Genomic DNA, 18,996 nt, shown 5'->3' with positions numbered 1-18,996 from the left:
GGGAAAATGAAAATAAAAAAAAATAAATGTGACTGATTCTTACTTATTATGACCATAGGTGATTCTTGAAATGTTTGCCTTTTCAATACCAATAGACACTGTAATATCTCTAAGCCACTGAAATGTGTTTTTTAAGAGCTGTGACTTTTCTTCATTTCTTTGGGCAATAGCCATACTTTAAAACCATAGCATTTAACACTAATCAAAAGCAGTAATGAAATATTCATATATGAAATGAAATTCCACACTCAACTGATAGAAACCTAAAGTTCAGCTCAATTAAGTTTTGTTTTTTGTTTTTTTTTTCTGGTCAAGGTCTGAGTTAGCTTACTGAGTACACAATATAACCATTACTGTTACAAAATGGAACCTTATCAAAATTATTGGTTGTCTCAATAAATTTGCACACTGCTGTAGTTCATATAGTTCAAATTTTTCTTTATTATAGATGGTGAAACTAAGACCAGAGAAAGCTTAAAGATGTATCACGTTTAATTTCAGATCAAGGAAGGACTCAGTTGAAATAGCAATAGATCTTCATTAATCCAAGCCACTACAAGCTCCTATTTTCCCCACTCTTGCTATGCTACAACCAGTTTTAATTCCTTAACAGATATTCCTTTTACAAGGCCATTTAATTTTAAACTTCTATTTCAATTTCTGAAACTTAAATACAAAAAAAAAAAAGGCAGGTAACTCATTTTTGAGAACAATAATCATTTCTGAGAGATAGTTTGAAAGAATAGCATTGTGGGTAAAATACTGGATAAAGACTCAGAAAGAGCTGAAATTGAGGTTAATTAATTTTGGTGACCATAAGCAAATCTCTTCATCTTTTTGAGCCTAGATGGGGTATCATTTATACATACTGCTTTTTTGGAGTAAGGTTGTTGGAATTCCCAAATATAGTAAAAAAATAAATCTTTCCTGTGATTGATACCATTTTCAGAAGGAAGTACTAAATTAATGAAGTTAATCTATTATTTAAAACAGGCAACTCACTTCTAAAATCAATTAGCCTATTAAAGAAGTAAACTTCTGCAAGGGTACTGACTTCACAAACCCAAACCTATGAAGTACAAGGTAAACATACAGATATATAGATATTGAGGGAAAGTATACAAACGTTCTAAAGCTGAAATTAACCCCCAAAAAAATCTAATTTAAAAAAATTAAGAGGGGAAAATAATTCAACTTTCCACTTTATTACTTAAAAATTGAATAGAATTTAAAAGTCAACATTGACAGGCAGACTACATAAATGTAAGAATACTATATATTCAACTTGTTAGCTAGCTAAAATTTCTGTTAAGGAAAATTACCAGTAAAAAGTTTTTCTGTCTATGACGTGGATCCAGTACTGACTATTAGGAATCAAATTGTTGAGCACATGTGTAAAGACCACAGATCTAGGAAATTTTAGTATCTAAGCAGCTAGTCACAGAAATAGCTAAATTTTACACAATTTACATGTTAAATATAAGTTGAAGAATTCCTACATATAACCAAGCATATAGGTACTTTGGACTACTTGATCTTGCTCAGATTTCTTGTCAGAGACTGGAGGAGGGAAACTCTGAATAATTGGCCTCAGACAGTTGAAATCAGTGTTCCCAGAGCCAGTGGTCAAACATACTTCATATTGGTAACTCTGGGATAGGGTCCCAGTATCATTGACGTCCCCCAAGTGCTCTGAAAATCGGCAGTTGGGTCCTAAACAATCACCTTGCACTGAATTTCTTTTCCTCCATAGCCTTATGGAAATGAACAGGATGACAGAGACTAGAAAGAGGAAGGAGACAGAAACCAAAGAAATGATCAAGAAGATTGTGAGAGAATCATTCTGGGGCTCATCTTTGGGCTCACCTGGAAGCTTCACAAAAGGCTCAGAGAATCCATCCACTAAAAGCACATTCAGTGTAGCTATTGTGGATAGAGGTGGTTCCCCATTGTCCTTCACCAGCACCAAGAGTCTCTGTTTGATCATATCTCTGTCTCTGATGGGCCGTGCAGTTCGCACTTCTCCATTGTGGGCCAACAAAATGAAGAGGTCTGGATCTGTGGCCTTTAGCAGCTGGTAGGAAAGCCAGGAATTCTGTCCTGAGTCCTGATCCACAGCCACCACCTTTGTGACCAGGTAATTGGGCTCTGCTGTCTTAGGCACCAGGTCATTGCAGGGAACTATGCCATTCTGCAGGGGTATAGCACAAAGGGAGAATTATCATTCTCATCCTGAACTACAATCTGAACGAGAGCCTGGCTGCTCAATGCTGGGGAGCCTCCATCAGTTGCCGTCACAGTGAACTGTAAAGTTTGAATGGCTTCATAATCAAGAAATCTCAGGGCATAGAGATACCCGTTGTCTGAATTTATGGATATGTAAGAGAAGAGGGGAAGATCTCCAGTCTCTAGAGGTTGCAGGGAGTAAGTGACTTTGGCATTGATCCCTGAATCACTATCTCTGGCACTGATGCTGCCAATATGGAGAGCAGGACTGTTGTTCTCCTGGAGGTACAGAGTGTATATTGTCTGAATAAATACTGGAGGATTGTCATTGATATCAGAAATAAACACTGTGATGTTGTGCTCAGTTTTCAGTCTTGGGAACCCCAAATCTTTGACAATAATGGTAATGTTGTACTCAGCCTTGCTCTCTCTATCTAGAGCTCCCTCTGTTATTATTGAGTAGAAGTTCTCCAAATGAGACTTCAAGGAGAAAGGAAGATCCTCTTGAATGGAGCAAATCATCCTTCCATTTTCCCCAGAGTCACAATCTCTGATGCTGAAAACAGCGACCACATTCTCAGGAATGTTCTCTGGAATAGGGTTCGTTAGTGACAACATAGTCAGTTCTGGGAAATTGTCGTTCACATCCATCACTTGGACCAAAACAGTGCATTTTCCTGAAAGAGCCCCAACATCTGTGGCTTCAATATCAACCTCATATTTCTCAATTGACTCAAAATCCACTTGTTTTTTCAGTCGAATCTCTCCTGAGCTGGGATCGACCCCAAATGTTTGACTGACTTCATATGAAGCTTGGAATAAAGTATAAACGACATACCCATTGATTCCAGCATCTAAATCTCGAGCAGAGACAGTCACTATTAGTGAATCAATGGGGCTATTCTCTGGAATCTGAACTAGATACCTCGACTGAACAAACACAGGCGCATTGTCATTAACATCCACAACGGTAACCCGCACTCGGGCTGTCCCAGACCTTGGAGGGGACCCACCATCCATGGCTGTGAGGATTAGTGTGAACTCTGGTTGCTCCTCACGATCCAAAGCTTTATCCAAGACTAGCTCCGGAATCTTTGTGCCATCGCTGCGGGTGTGAGTGTGAAGGAAAAAATGCAAATTATGGCTGATAGTGTAGTTTTGAACGCTGTTAATACCAACATCCAAATCCTGAGCGATTTTTAAAGGGAAAGGAGTCCCTGAGGCAGTACTTTCTGATATTCTCAAGAACATGTCTAGGTCCGAGAAAGTGGGTGAATTGTCATTTATATCTTTCACTTGGAGTTCGATCGGGAAGAATTGCAAAGGGTTTTCCAGTAAGATTTGGAAAGGTAGCACACAGGGTTGGGTAGGGCCGCATATCTCTTCCCGGTCCAGTTTCTTTTTTAAAAATAAATCGCCCGTCTTCGAATCCAATTGCAAAAACTGTTTGTTATGGTTAGAGATTACCCGGGAACCCCGCGCAAGAAACTCCCCCACTTCCAGTCCCAGATCTTTCACCACATTGGCCACAAAAGAGCCGCTCTCCATCTCCTCTGCCACAGAAAACCGCCCCGGCTCTGAACCTGCCTTACACGAGAGTAAAGTTACGATAAAGAATATTACTTGCCTGTTCCATTGCACTTGTCCTGCAGTAGTCGCCATTTCTGAATTCGGGTGAAAAAATATTTATTATATTCCTTATAAATCAATTCTTTCTTCTTGTCTGAAGTAATTCTGAGCTAGTTATTTCTATTTTCTGCTCGTCCTTACTGGTAGCTCCAAGTCTGAGAAACGCCTGAGAAAGCCTTCTCTTTCTGACTGTTCTTGCAGGTCCTGTTTTCTCTGGGTAGTGGAGTTTGTCTTCTGAGCCTGCAGCGCCACCATGAGTCCCTAATCATAAACTCCACCTTTTAAAATTCCTTTCAGATCTCCTGGATAAATTAGTATCACATTTGGAGAAAAAAAATCATATCAAATCCTGAATTCAGGGAAATTGAGAGACTATACACTCATTTAAATGTTAGAATTCGAAGGTATTTTGAAGACCATCTAGTGATTTTAGTCCGACCAATTCCTTTTATATATAATGAATTGAAGATCACTATGGGGGTTGAGGGAAACCGAAGAGAGAGGAGATGTTTTCCAAGGATATTTAAATTCTGACATAAAAATAACATCAAGGAAAAGAAATACCTGACTACTCCGCATTCTGATTTATAAAGATCACTGTTGACTCCATTCTCCACTGCATTTTGCTAATATTAGTTGGCCTCTTTATAAAAGTTGCTCATCTTAAAAGAACATCACATAAAATTTTTCCTCTATTTTCACCATGAAAAGTACTAAAAATCCAGGACTTCATTTAGGAATGAGGCAGAAAACTGAAAGTTCACTTTCAAAAGCAATACACCCACTGAGTAAAGGAATCTGCAGAGTATACAAACTTGTTCTGAGTATATAGAGAAAGAATTCCATGAGTTTGTAATTTGATTATTTAGGCAAAACAACACAAAGCTAGTAGAAAGATGATGTCAAGATGTACCTTTAACTGAAAATATCACAAAACAACTATCTTCATGTCAACAAAATCAGACTTATCACTTAATTTAATCAATTTATTAGAAGGGAATTAGCAAAATGAGTTATGTTTTTCATAATTTAGGTTCATTTCAATTTGTCAGTGTTGATGCATTTTAAGGCTAGAGCTATACAGGTGAAATATGCAAACTGTTTATCACTCCACATCAAATTTAATTACGTACAACTAGACAAATGAATAACCCAGATTAAAATTAACTGCTGTTCTTGAAAACCTTTCCATAAAAATCACAAAAGGTGGTGTTTGAAGACATAATTGAAATCAATTTTGCAAAAATAAATTATCTTAGTTCTTGCCATTGAACTGAAATATCCATCAAATTACCATTATACTTTTGCAAATTGCTTCATAATGATAATTGAAATAGAAATGACAACACGACAAATTTGATTAAATTCTATTCAATCCTATTATAAAGTTTTCATGCAAAGCAGAACAATGTTGTAGGCAAAATAAAACAATGAATTGAGGTTACATTAGTAGCAATAACACTTGTTGATATTTTTAAAAGGAGGTAATATTTACAAATATTAAAAAGCTAAATAAAATGAAAACAAAAATAGGATAAAAAAGCAGTTAGTTATTTTGTAATAAAGATAACATATAACATATACACAGAAGTTGAAATCCAAGCTAGATTTTTCCAGAGCATGATAATTTTTTTTTCAATAGCTAAGGATTTGACTGCATTAACTTACTGATTATGCCACTTGCCATTTTAGTTCAGATATTTAGAGATTGTAGATCAATGAACACATTGAAGAATAAATAGAGGGTTAAAACATTCATTTAGAGTTGGGCCAAAAGCTTCTTTCAGGAGGAGAATGTGGGCTATGGCACAGGGATTTGTTTTGGAAAAGGCTGATTTTAGTCTTCATTTCACATCACAAATATAAAAACTCATAATAGAAAGTTTTGCAAGGGTGGGTGTTGAAAATTATCTTTGTATGTATTTTGAAAATAAAATAAAAAAAAGAAAGACAAAAAAGTAAAAGAAATATAAAATGTGTTGACATAATTTAGATGCAAATACCATTCACAAAAACTACTCTAGAAGATAGGAGGAAAGTAAATCAACATTTATAGCAGGTCTCTCCGTTTTGTATGATTAAATGGTCACACATATAACCCATGATTTTAAAAAGTAATGATTGCAGAGAAATTTTAGTATACGTCTATCATGTACTTGTGTTCCATTTAACTGGATTGCTTCTTGTTTATTTGCTTGTTTGCAAAATATAGGAATTCACACACACACACACACACACACACAACTAGGCAGAGCTATTTGAAAACTAATTATATCAGAATTTAGACTATGTAACTATCAAAGACTAATTTATAGAATTTTCAAACTATCTGTTGAAGAGAGAATTGAAAGGAATACAATCTGGTCTTTAGAAAAATTAATAACTTAGCATAGATTGATTCAGGTTCTCTGTATCTAAATAAGGAGATAGTGTTAATGTCTCTTCTATATTTTGGCATATTCAGGTCGTATAGAAGAAACTGAGATTTTCCCTCAGCAGGCAGTTTAGAGACTTTCTTTGAAATGTCCATAAAATTAATTGAAAGGATTAAGAACAAAACTTCTTAAAATAAATTTATAGCTATTTTGAAGGGTTTGACAAAAACCACTGTAAGGAATATTTACATATAATCAACCTGAAAACTAAAATGTTAGAGCCAGATTTTACTGGAATGTAAATATTTGCATGTATATTTCAATGGCTGAATTTACTGAATTAAAGTGAGTTAAGAATGGGTTAAAAGTTCATCTTTACTTAGGTCTGGGAGGAAAAAGTAGGGATAGAATAATCAGTTATTAAAATTCCCATTTCTTTAAGCTTTGTGCCATACTTTACTCATAATTCTTTCCAATATAAAATCATAATATTGTTAATTAGCTATCATGAAAGTATTGTTAATTTAATATATAAGAGAAAAATACAATTAATTTTGCTTATAGGTAAATCTGATTGTAGTTAACTCTGCCTCTATGAGAAGCCTAGCATTTATTGGCCATTACTCAGGAGTTGCTCTTATATTTAATTGTGGCAGAAATTTAAATTATAGATAGCATATTCAATGTAGGAGGAGAAAGAGTCTCATAATCATTAGCTTGATAAATGAGATCCTATAGTGAAAGTTAAACTCAAAGATAAATAGAAAGAAAAACATCTAAATAAATTTTGAGATATGAGTTTTAAAGCTAATATTTGAAATTTCAAAGGAAACAATCTATTTTCTCATTTTACTCTTTTGGATAGAATATAATTATAAAACAACATTCACATTGTGCAAACAATGTGGACTATTACATATCCAATTAATCAGCTACCAGATACTTTACAAAAACCAAGATCATTGAAAAAACTTTCAGGACCAATAATAATTTGCACCATCTTAAAAGGACTTTCTTTATTAAATTTAAAGTTTCCTCTCCTAGGCAAAAATAAAAGATTCATGAAATAGCAGGAAAAAAGCTTTTACAAAATGACAATATTAAGTTTCTGTTGATCAGTTATAATACTTTAATAAGAATGTAGTTGTTTTTAAGTAGCTTGAGGAGGCACACTGGGTAGAATGGGCCTCAGGAACTTGAACTCATCGGTCCCTGAACCACTGGTGAGACACACCTCATATTGGTAGTTCTGGGACAAGGTCCCTGTTCTGTTGATATCCAAAAGATGGTTTGGGAAGGGGCTATTTGGATCAAATTGACTACAATCTGTGGCATCTCTTTTCCTCTTCCACAGGCGAATAGCAATAAACACAATTATAGAGACCAGAAAAAGAAAGGAGATGAGTGCTAAAGAAATGATCAAGTAAACGGTGAGGGAATCAATCTGGACCTGCTCCTTAGGTGCATCTGAGAGTTGCAGGTAGGGCTCAGAGAAGCCATCCACCAATAGTACAGTCAATGAGGCCACAGTGGACAGAGGTGGCTCCCCATTGTCCTTCACCAGCACCAGAAGCCTCTGCTTGATGGCATCTTTGTCACTGATGGGCCTTGCTGTGCGAATTTCCCCATTGTGGGCCCATAAAGTGAAAAGGCCTGGGTCTGTGGCCTTGAGCAGCTGGTAGGAAAGCCAAGAATTTTGCCCTGAGTCCATATCTACACCCACCACTTTGGTGACCAGGTAACCTGGTTCTGCAGTTCTGGGTACTAGTTCATTGAAGGGAACTGTGCCATTCTGTAGGGGATATAGTACAAAAGGAGAGTTATCATTCTTATCTAGGATCACAACTTGAACTAGAGCTTGGCTGCTCAGGGGTGGGGTGCCTCCATCAGTTGCCCTCACAGTGAATCGGAAAGCTTGGATGATTTCATAATCCAGGGATCTCAGGACATAGAGATTGCCATTGTCGGAGTTAATGGAGACATAGGAAAAGAGGGGCAAGTCTCCAGTTTTAGGAGACTGAAAAGAATACGTAACCTTAGCATTGGTCCCTGAATCCCTGTCACTGGCCTTCACACTGCCAATGTGGAGGGCAGGAATATTATTCTCCTGGAGGTAGAAGGTGTAGGCTGACTGAGTAAATTCTGGAGGATTGTCATTGACGTCAGAAATTAGTACAGTGATGTTGCATTCAGTTTTGAGCCTCGGAATCCCCAGATCCGTGACTGTAATGGTGATATTGTACTCGACACTATTTTCTCTATCCAAGGAGCTCTGTGTTAACAGGGTGTAAAAGTTGTCAACAGATGGTTTTAAGAAGAAAGGGACGTTTCCCTCAATAGAACAAACCATTTGTCCATTTTCTCCCGAATCTTGATCACGAATCTTAAAAACAGCTACCACAGTCTCAGGTGAATTCTCAGGGACAGGACTAGTAAATGACGATATGACTAGTTCTGGGGCATTGTCATTCACATCTGTCACTTCGATCACAACAGTGCATTTTCCTGAAAGGCCTCCGCCATCTGTGGCTTCAATATCCACCTCATAAGATTTAATTGCCTCAAAGTCTAGTTCTCTTCTCATTTTAATTTCTCCTAAAGTGGGATTTATTTCAAAAGTATTTACAATTTCTTCGGAGCCTTGAAAAAATGAATATGATACTTGCCCATTATTCCCTATATCCAAATCTGTAGCAGAGACCGTGACTACCAGGGAGCCGATGGGGCTATTCTCCGGGATCTGAACCTCATACTGAGCCTGGGAAAAAATGGGGGCATTGTCGTTGATATCCACAACCAGGACTCGGATTTGAGCTGTACCAGACCTAGGTGGGGATCCACCATCCAATGCAGTAAGAGTTAAAATGACTTCGGGCTGCACCTCCCTATCCAGGGTTTTCTCCAACACTAGCTCCGCGAACTTCCGGCCGTCACCGCGAGCATGGGTTTGAACGTGAAAATAAGAATTAAGACTGATTGTGTAGTTCTGAACACTATTGCTCCCTATGTCCAAATCTTGTGCGGTTTTTAGAGAAAACAGAGACCCGGGTGGACTATTTTCAGGGACATTGAGAAGCATTTCATTGTTCGGGAAAACAGGCGAATGGTCATTTATATCTTGGACTCGGAGCTCAGCGCGAACTATCTGAAAGGGTTTTTCCAATAAAATCTGAAAAGACCGCAGACATGGCTCTTCCGGACCACACAGCTGCTCCCGGTCTAATTTTTCTTTCAGGACCAGATCCCCACTTTCTAGGTTAAGCTGTAAATAATGCCGATTGTCCTCAAAGAGGACTCGAGCCCCGCGGACCGACAGTTCACCTATCTCCAGCCCCAAAGTCTTTACCACGTTAGTCACAAAGGAACCGACCTCCATTTCCTCCGCCACAGAAAACCTCCCGGTTGCTGAGGCCGCCTCACAAACCCACAATAAGATAACAAAACATATTACTTGCCTGTTAGGCTTCATTGTGTCTTGTATGCGTGGTCCTTTCAGTCAAAGAAATTTTGCCTTTTCTTTCTAATTCCAATTGCCAAACGTGGATTGCTGTCTCTGGAAGCTCAGGTTTGAACTCTCAGCTCTTCCTTTACAAAACGTCCCCTTGTATGAGTTTTTTTTTCCCCCAATTCTGCTTTTGTTCTATTGGAAAGCTGGGCTCTTCCTCGCTTTCTTAGCCTGCAGCGCCACCAAGTGCTTTAAAGAATAACTTCATCTTTTTTCATAACACTTCTCATAAAAGAATTAAGGAGTCGCTGAATTAGTGAAATTTGGAAGAGAAAGATTAGAATTGTGATTTATTATCTTCTGTGAATACTGGTTATTGATAGATGTGGAAAATTATTATATCACCTCTATCAACCTATCAGGCCATATTACAACCAGATTCACTTTATCATTATTATAGATCGTCTATATTCTTAAAACAAAATAAAATTCCATTCTTTGTGCAATGGTCATTTGCTCCTTTAAAGTTTGAATTTATTTTTTTTTAAGTTTGAATTTCTAATAAATATTAGGTTTCCATTTATTGTTGTTGTTCAACTCTATCCAACCCTTCATGATTCCATTTGGGGTTTTCTTGGCTAAGATAGTGGAATGATTTGCCATGTTTGTATTTCTATCAAATATTAGGTATCCCTTTATTGTTATTGTTCAGCCATATTCAACTTTTCATGATTCCATTTGGGGTTGCTGTCTGGAAGTTGCGGTTTGGGCTCTCAGCAACTCCTTACAAAATTTTGCCTTGACTGAGTTTATTTCCCAACTCTGCTCTTACTCTGATAGGAATTGGGTTGCACACAGAGCCTTCTTAACCTGCATAGTCGACAGGTATCGGAAACAATAACTTAATATTTTCCCATAAAAGCTAAATGTAAAAGAAATTTAAGTATATATATGTATATATGTATATATACATATATATGTACATACATGCATATATATACATACATACATATATGTGTGTGTGTGTGTGTGTGTGTGTGTGTGTGTGTGTGTGTAAAGGGCTAGAACTGAGCAAATGCACTTGGATAATGGAACACATGAGATTAATTGCAGATTTTACATACCCCTGGCATACCCTTTAATCCTCAAGGGCAGGTAATAGTAGAGAGAAGAAACAGAGATATTAAGACACTCCTCCAAAAACAAAAGAAAGGGGGAGCCACGGGTAACCCTAGAAAACTTCTAAATTTAGTTCTCTATACCATTTTTAAATTTTTGACAAAGATGCACTGGCTCCGGCAGACAGGTTTTATAACCCACCAGAAGGGCAGTGTCCAGTGAGAGCAGTTCTACTGTCTTTAGATAATCGCCAGGTTATGTGGAGAGACCCAGAAAGTGGTGAATGGAAAGGACCAGATAGGTTAACCGCTTGGGGGAGAGGGTTTGCTTGTATCTCCACAGATGGAGAAGGAATCAGATGGGTGCCAACGAGCCATATTTGCCTTGTCCATTGGAGAGAGATGGAGCAGACCCTTAAAATGAAGGAGAAGACCCAAGAAACATCGGGTGGTTCCATTGCTGACTGTGCCCACCACTGAAAGAACCTGGCAGTTATGGCGTTTGACTCATGGACATAAAAAATTGTTGTACTTGAAAATCCTCAGGAATCATTGGATTCTCTGAGACATCATAAGACTATTGTAGGACTTGAAAACCTTCAGGAATCATTGGATTCTCTGAGACATCATAAGACTATTGTAGGACTTGAAAGTCCTCAGGAATTATTGGATTCTCTGAGGCATCATAAGACTGTTGCAGGACTTCAAAACCTGTAGGAATCATTGGATTCCCTAACATATAAAAAGACTGATGCAGGACTTCAAAAACTTGTGAGGATCATTGAATTCCCTAACACATGAAGCAATGGGCAATAGATTGGTTTTGGACTATCTCTTGGTTGCTGAAGAAGGTGTATGTGTGACTGATATTTATATACCCTCCTTCTAGGACTTCTGGAAATCTTTTACGAAACCGTGTTGATTTATATTGTTTGTTATATCACTACTTTCATGTACAATTAATGGTTGTTACACCACATCAAGTCTGCACTGACTGTGGGGAGTTATCACTAATAGCCTCTGCATTATTGCTATGTGCTTGTGTAATAACTCCCATGCTGATGGGTTTGTGCATACTTGTCTCTAATAAGGCCCTTCAACCCAGAAACCTGCTAGCAATCCCCACTTCCCTTTGGTGCTTTTCATCTCCCTTCCTGAGATGTTGGGGAGGGCGTGATTATCTCCTTTTTAGTGCTTTCATCTCCCCTCCTGAGAAGTTGGGGGGGTGATCACCTCCTTTTTGGGGTTCTCACCTCCCTGAAAAGTCAGGGATGGCGGGACCACCTGTGGTCTAAAACAAAAGAAAGCGGGAGATGTAAAGGGCAAGAACTGAGCAAATGCACTTGGATAATGGAGCACGTGAGACTAATTGCCAATTGGACGGTTCCCTATTAACTTGTTTGAAGGTTGACTATTCTGTGCTGACTTGATTGGTGGAACAAAGAGGGGAAAGTGATGTGAGGGGGGAAGAGTAGGAGGAGGAAGAGGCAATTGAGACTCTCTCTCTCTCTCTCTCTCTCTCTCTCTCTCTCTCTCTCTCTCTCTCTCTCTTTTAAAGAGTGAGTAATGTTATGTCGTGATCCACATTCACTTCCTATAGTCCTCTCTCTGGGTGTAGATGGCTCTCTCCATCACAAGATTATTAGAACTGGTATCAATCATCCCATTGTTGGAAAGCATCATACTCATCAGAGTTGATTGTCATAATATTGATGTCATCATGTACAATGATCTCCTGATTCTGCTCACTTCACTTAGCATCAGTTCATGTAAGTCTCTCCAGGCCTTTCTAAAATCATTTTCTTGATCATTTTTTATAGAACAATAATATTCCATAACATTCATATACCATAACTTATTCAGCCATTCTCCAACTGATGGGCATCCACTCAGTTTCCAGTTTCTTGCCACTACAAAAAGGGCTGCCACAAACATTTTTGCACATGTGGATCCCTTTTTTTCCTTTAAGATCTCTTTGTGATATAGGCCCAAGAGAAATACTGCTGGATCAAAGGGAATGCACAGTTTGATAACTTTTTGAACATAGTTCCAAATTGCTACTTGCTATTCTCAAAGAGACTCTTCCCCCACTCCTCCCACATTACCTACAATGGGCATCATTCTTCTTTTCCTCTTCCATTGAAAGATGTTTGAGCCCACTCGAACCGTAAAGAGTAAAACTTGAAAAAAATTTTTTTTCTGCTGAATTGCTTCTCTTTCAGGTACGATTATAAGTGGACTTAGCTTTGCCTCCCACAACTAACTTAGCCTAAATGGTGCTTTCAATCCTCACACAGTGTCTCAAGTGTTGTATTAAATTTCTGGAAAACCTGGAGTGACATTCTATTCCTAATGCTTTACCAGGACTGTGAGATGTACCATAGAAATTAGGGGAGTCAGATCAGGGGCACTACAAGACTCTGTTCTATAATGGATGTAAAGCATTTTGTAAAAGTTAAATTTTATTTTAAAAATTGTAAAGTTCTATTTTCATAGTATATAGTTAATAGTCTGGTGACAACTTCATTTTTTACATCTATCATACTATTTCTGAGCTTGAGTGACATTTCTAGAATAACGAAGGATTTTGCTGATAAATATTTAATAATAAAGATGGAGAGAAGAAGAGAATGAAATATGCATACCTACACCCACACTCACTCATATTACTTACACACACATACACACACACACACACACACACACACACACACACAGTTTTCAACTTAAATTTGAGTGGTTAGCACTTTTATAAAAATCTAGACAATGAAGAAACCAATGATCCAAGACTTCATTTATAGCAATTGCTGATTTCTAAGGTATAATACACACAATGAAAATTTAACAGTCATCCTTACCAAGCCCATAGGAGCTGACTAAAGCACAACTCTATCCTGAGTTTAGGTCCTCCAAATTTTTTTTATCACCTTCGCCAGTGATCAGATTGAACTCAATTTGTTCTCAGAAACATTTCCCTTGGTTATATGTAGTGAATGAGGGCTCTTCTTGAGCTAAACTTTTAGCTATACTTTCTATTTTAAAATTTCATGTGTCATTTGATGGCTCTTTATTTTGTTTCACTGTGATCATTACTGTAGTACTGTACATTACTCTAATTTATTTCATATAAGTCAATGTGAAAATATGATAAAATAGGAACTAGCCTTTATTCACCCTGGATGTTAATGATAGTTCTTATTTTTAAAGTACTTTAAGATTTGAGAAAAGTCTTACATGACCAATTTTATTTTATTCTTACAATAATCCTGTAAAATAAGTACTGCCATTATCTTAATTTTATACATCAGGAAACTGAGATTCATAGAAAATGTGACTAAATATTTTCTTTCTTTCTTTCTTTCTTTCTTTCTTTCTTTCTTTCTTTCTTTCTTTCTTTCTTTCTTTCTTTCTTTCTTTCTTTCTTTCTTTCTTTCTTTCTTTCTTTCTTTCTTTCTTTCTTTCTTTCTTTCTTTCTTTCTTCCTTTCTTTCTTTCTTCCTTTCTTCCTTTCTTTCTTTCCCCCCCTGAGGCTGGGGTTAAGTGACTTGCCCAGGGTCACACAGCTAGGAAGTGTTAAGTGTCTGAGACCAGATTTGAACTAGGGTCCTCCTGAATTCAGGGCTGGTGCTCTATCCACTTCACCATCTAGCTGCCCCCTATACCTAATTGTTAATACTTCTATTATAAAAAGAAAATAAATCCTCAGTCATAATGATTACCTGATTTACAGCAAGGAGTAGTGTTTGAAAAAGTAAGTGTAAACCAATAAATATCTACAAGGCATGGTGATTAATTGACTTCTGGTGGAAAGAAGACTCTAAATGATATCAAACTCTCTACTTTTCAACACAAATGTTAGAAATAGGAACAAATGCTCGCACACAACAGTTTGTAAAGGTCAATTAGATGATATAAAAATGACACAATAATTATCCATTTTGGTAGCATATTAAGACATAGTTTTAAAGACATGCATAAACTTTTCTCTGTTCCTTAAAATGAAGGCAATATTTTTTTCACATTCTAGATGTTTAATAAGAATAATAGGGCAACAAATTGTTAATACTGTAATAGATGTTAGATATGATCTAGGCCAACATAGTTTTTTCATATAAAGAAATTGAGGTGCGCAGCAGTGCCAAAACCAACTTTAAATCATTATCTACTGACAATTTTCTGAGTAAAAAATAAAATCTAAAAACCAAGGAACAAAAAAGTTATTGAAGAAAAGGATAAAATTTAAATGTAGATTGTTTAAATTTCAAAAGAAAAATTTAGCAGACAACTGCAGAACTTTTACTTAGTTTTGTTGTGAGATTAGAAGCAGAAGAACAAGAAGAGCATTGTGCACGACAACAATATTATACGACCATCAATTCTGATGAACATAACTCTTTCCAACAATGAGATAATTGATACCAATTTAAATGATCTTATGATGAAGAGAGCCATCTACACACAGAGAGGACTGTAGGAACTGAATATAGACATAACATTGTCACTCTTTTTGTTGTTGTTCACTTTTATTTTGTTTTCTTACTCATTTACTTTCTTTTTTTGATCTGATTTCTTTTATGCAGCAAGAGAATTGTATAAATATGTTTATACATATTGGATTTAATATATATTAACATATTTTAATATGTTTAACATGTTAATATTGAATTGCTTGCCATCTACGGGAGGTGATAGGGGGAAGGAGGAGAAAATCTGAAACACAAAATTATGCAAGGATCAATGTTGTCAAATTATCCATGCCTATGTTTTGAAAATAAAAAGCTTTATAAAAAGAGCGAGAGAGGTTAGAAGCACAATTTTTCACTATCTACAGGATGTTACTTTATTTCTAATACTAATGCAAATGAGAGGATACAACTGTGAATGAGAAATTTATTACATACAAACAAGTTATATATTGAATTTCTTAAGGAAGAAATTAGAATGAGTGAGTAAAACTGATGAGGGAAAAAGATATCCTAAGTCTGTTCTTAAAACTGTATTCCTAAGTGTAGTTATTCTAAGATGCTGGATTGTTCTCTGCATCATTCCCAGATTTTTGTAGAAGAGAATTGGGAATAATTGGCTTTAAGAACTTGAACTCACTTGTACCTAAATCATTGGTCAGACACACTTCATATTTGTAGCTCTGAGACAAGGTCCCAGTGCCACTAACATCCACCAAATGGTTCTGGAAGGGGGCACTGGATAGAAAGTGACTATTTCCTTTATTAGTCTTTCTTTTCCACAGCCTTATGGTGATAAACATAATGATAGAGACCAGAAATAGAAAGGACACTGAAGCCAGAGAAATGACCAAGTAAAGAGTGAGGGAGTCATTTTGGGTCTGCTCCTTGTTCGAGTCTTGCATCTTCACATATGGTTCGGAGAAGCCATCCACTAGGAGCACATTTAGTGTAGCCATTGTGGACAGAGATGGCTGCCCATTGTCCTTCACTAGCACCACAAGCCTCTGCCTTATGGCATCTCTGTCATTGATGGATCTTGCTGTGTGAACTTCTCCATTGTGGGCCCACAAAGTGAAGAGACCTGGGTCTGTGGACTTGACCAGCTGGTAGGAAAGCCAGGAATTTTGTCCCCAGTCCCTATCCACAGCTACCACCTTAGTAACCAGGTAACCAGGCTCTGCACCTCTGGGCACCAGGTCATTGCAGGGAGCTGTGCCATTCTGCAGGGGGTACAGCACAAAGGGAGAGTTATCATTCTCATCCTGTACCACAATCTGAACCAGAACCTGGCTGCTCAGTGATGGAGAACCACCATCAGCTGCCCTCACAGTGAATTGGAAAGTTTGGATAGCTTCATAATCCAGGGATCTCAGAGCATAGAGATGACCATTGTCTGAGTTGATGGAAATGTAGGAGAAGAGGGGCAGGTCTTCAGGCTCTGGAGGTAGTAGAGAGTAAGTGACTTTGGCATTGATCCCTGAGTCCCTGTCACTGGCACTGACACTGCCAATGTGGAGGGCAGGACTGTTATTCTCCTGAAGATACACTTTGTAGGTTCTCTGAGAAAACATGGGAGGGTTATCATTGACATCAGAGATGAGCACTGTGAGATTATACTCAGATTTGAGCCTCGGGAAGCCCAAGTCCATCACTGTAATCGTGATGTTGTACTCAGCCTTGTACTCTCTGTCTAATGCTCCTTCTGTTACCAACGTATAGAAGTTCTCAATAGAAGGTTTCAGGGCAAAAGGAAGGTCATCTTGGATGGAGCAAACTATCCTTCCATTTTCCCCAGAGTCTATATCTGATACGCTGAAAACGGCGACAGTTATATCAGGTGAGTTCTCTGGGATGGGGCTGGTAAATGAGGACATAATCAGCTCGGGAGGATTGTCGTTTAAATCCTTCACTTGAACAACTATAGTGCATTTTCCAGAAAGGCCTCCACCATCTGTGGCCTGAATATTTATTGTGTAAGAATGAATTGACTCAAAATCCAGTTTCTCTTTTAGACGAAGTTCTCCGGATTTTTCATTTAATTGGAAAGTTTTACGAATACGTTCAGATGCACGAAATAACGAATAGGAAATCTCTGCGTTATTTCCTGAATCTAAATCTTTAGCTGAGACTGTAGCAACTAGAGAACCCGTAGGGCTGTTCTCAGGAAGTTGAACTTCATATCGCGAATGAGAGAACACAGGGGCATTGTCATTGATGTCCATTACCAACACTAGGATTTGGGTACTCCCAGATCTGGTTGGGGCTCCCCCATCCACTGCAGTGAGAGTTAATCTAAACTCGGGTTGCTCCTCCCGATCCAGGGGTTTATCCAGTACAAGCTCTGGGTATTTCCGGCCTTCTGCGTCCTCTCGAGTTTGAATGTGGAAATGAGAGTTTGGACTGACCGTATAGTTCTGGAGACTGTTGTTTCCTACATCTAAATCCTGCGCATTTTCTAATAGAAACACAGTCCCGGGGGAGGTACTCTCGGGGATTTTTAGCATTGTCTCAATGTCTAGGAATACTGGCGAATGATCATTAACGTCTTGTATCCTAAGCTCAGCACGAACGACCTGAAAAGGGTTTTCCAGTAAGATCTGAAAAGGTAGCACACAGGGCTCTGTCGGACCGCACAGCTCTTCCCGATCCAATTTTTCTCTCAGGAGCAGATCCCCGGTTTTGGGATACAGCTGCAAATACTCTTTGTACCCTTTGAAAACGACTCTGGCCCCCCGATTTGACAACACTCCTACCTCCAGCCCCAGAGCATTTGCCACATTGGCCACAAAAGAGCCTCTCTCTATCTCCTCCACCACCGAAAACTCCAGCTGTGAGGCCGCCCCAGACACACCCAGCAGAACAAGGAAAAAAAGAACTTGCCTTTGCTGCAGAATAATCCTCCCTTCCTGCTCCATAGTTTCTTTAGTCCCTCACTTCTCAAATTTCTCAGCTCTATTACAAACGCAAACGGTAACCAGAGCTCCCACTTTTGTGTGCCTGGGTGGGATAACTGATCTCTTTCTCCAGATGAAATTAACAAAGCTTCTTCTCCGCTTCCGAAATGTCGGATTCTGGTCTCTAGATCTGGGTAATTGGAGAATTCGCGAAGTTTTCTGAGTTCTTAGTCTGCAGCGCCACCACGCGTTCTTCATTATTTTTCTCAGAATTAATTAGATGTCATATGGGATTTGTATCAGATATCATCCTTCGAATTGTATTTTATAGAACAAATGGTATATAACTTAATTTTTGTGGGGCTAACTATGTAATTTTCATAACCATATATAACATTGTCCCGTGCCATACACACACACATATATGTTTCTAAAAGTTGGCTTAAAAGAACATTCTAGTCAAGAGTACAGCCTTACAGATCTTGAAGACAATAAAGAATATCTAACCTGCAAAAGAAAAGACTTAGACCAAAAAAACAAAAACAAAACAAAACACAAAAACAATACTCTATTCTTCAATACTAAGAGGGACTACTGTTGAGATCAAGAGGCAGACACAGAGAGTAAATGATGAAGAGTGGATGGACCAGGGAGAGGTAGGGAGAAAGAAAATGGCACTATCCAGACTGAAGACAGATGATGCTTCCTATTGCGCTCAAGTCTGTGAATCTATAAAACCAAAAATGTAAAACATTCCCTATCTATTATTTCTGGTGATCAAAGATCTTTCCTCTTCACAACTGAAATGATGGAAAGGTTCTGTGATCAAAGGTCTCTTTGCTAT

General features: G+C 37.9%; 1 protein-coding gene and 1 pseudogene across 1 annotated transcript; both read right to left on the bottom strand.

Annotated features, from left to right (window-relative positions):
- Positions 1-284: 284 nt before the first annotated feature.
- LOC141556813 (protocadherin beta-16-like) lies at positions 285-7,107 on the bottom strand (annotated as a pseudogene).
- A 113-nt stretch (positions 7,108-7,220) lies between these two features.
- On the bottom strand, positions 7,221-18,541 carry LOC141556815 (protocadherin beta-2-like). The gene is made up of 2 exons (XM_074291613.1): positions 16,430-18,541; positions 7,221-7,973 (listed from the first exon to the last, which is right to left on the bottom strand). The coding sequence occupies exons 1-2, from the start codon at positions 18,171-18,173 to the stop codon at positions 7,381-7,383; spliced, it is 2,337 nt and encodes a 778-aa protein (XP_074147714.1). The 5' UTR covers positions 18,174-18,541; the 3' UTR covers positions 7,221-7,380.
- Positions 18,542-18,996: the final 455 nt, after the last annotated feature.

This window comes from Sminthopsis crassicaudata, chromosome 2 (genome assembly GCF_048593235.1).
Source record: "Sminthopsis crassicaudata isolate SCR6 chromosome 2, ASM4859323v1, whole genome shotgun sequence".
Lineage (NCBI taxonomy): Eukaryota > Metazoa > Chordata > Mammalia > Dasyuromorphia > Dasyuridae > Sminthopsis > Sminthopsis crassicaudata.
The sequence above is the reverse complement of the archived record's forward strand: the minus strand, read 5'-3'. Positions and strand labels throughout refer to the sequence as shown.

Coding starts and splice junctions, on each gene's coding strand:
- LOC141556815 (XM_074291613.1), bottom strand. CDS start 18,173: ATGGAGCAGGAAGGGAGGATTATTCTGCAGCAAAGGCAAGTTCTTTTT. Junction 7,974..16,429: donor GCCCAGAGGTGCAGAGCCTG/GTTACCTGGTTA, acceptor CTGCAGAACCAG/GTTACCTGGTCACCAAAGTG.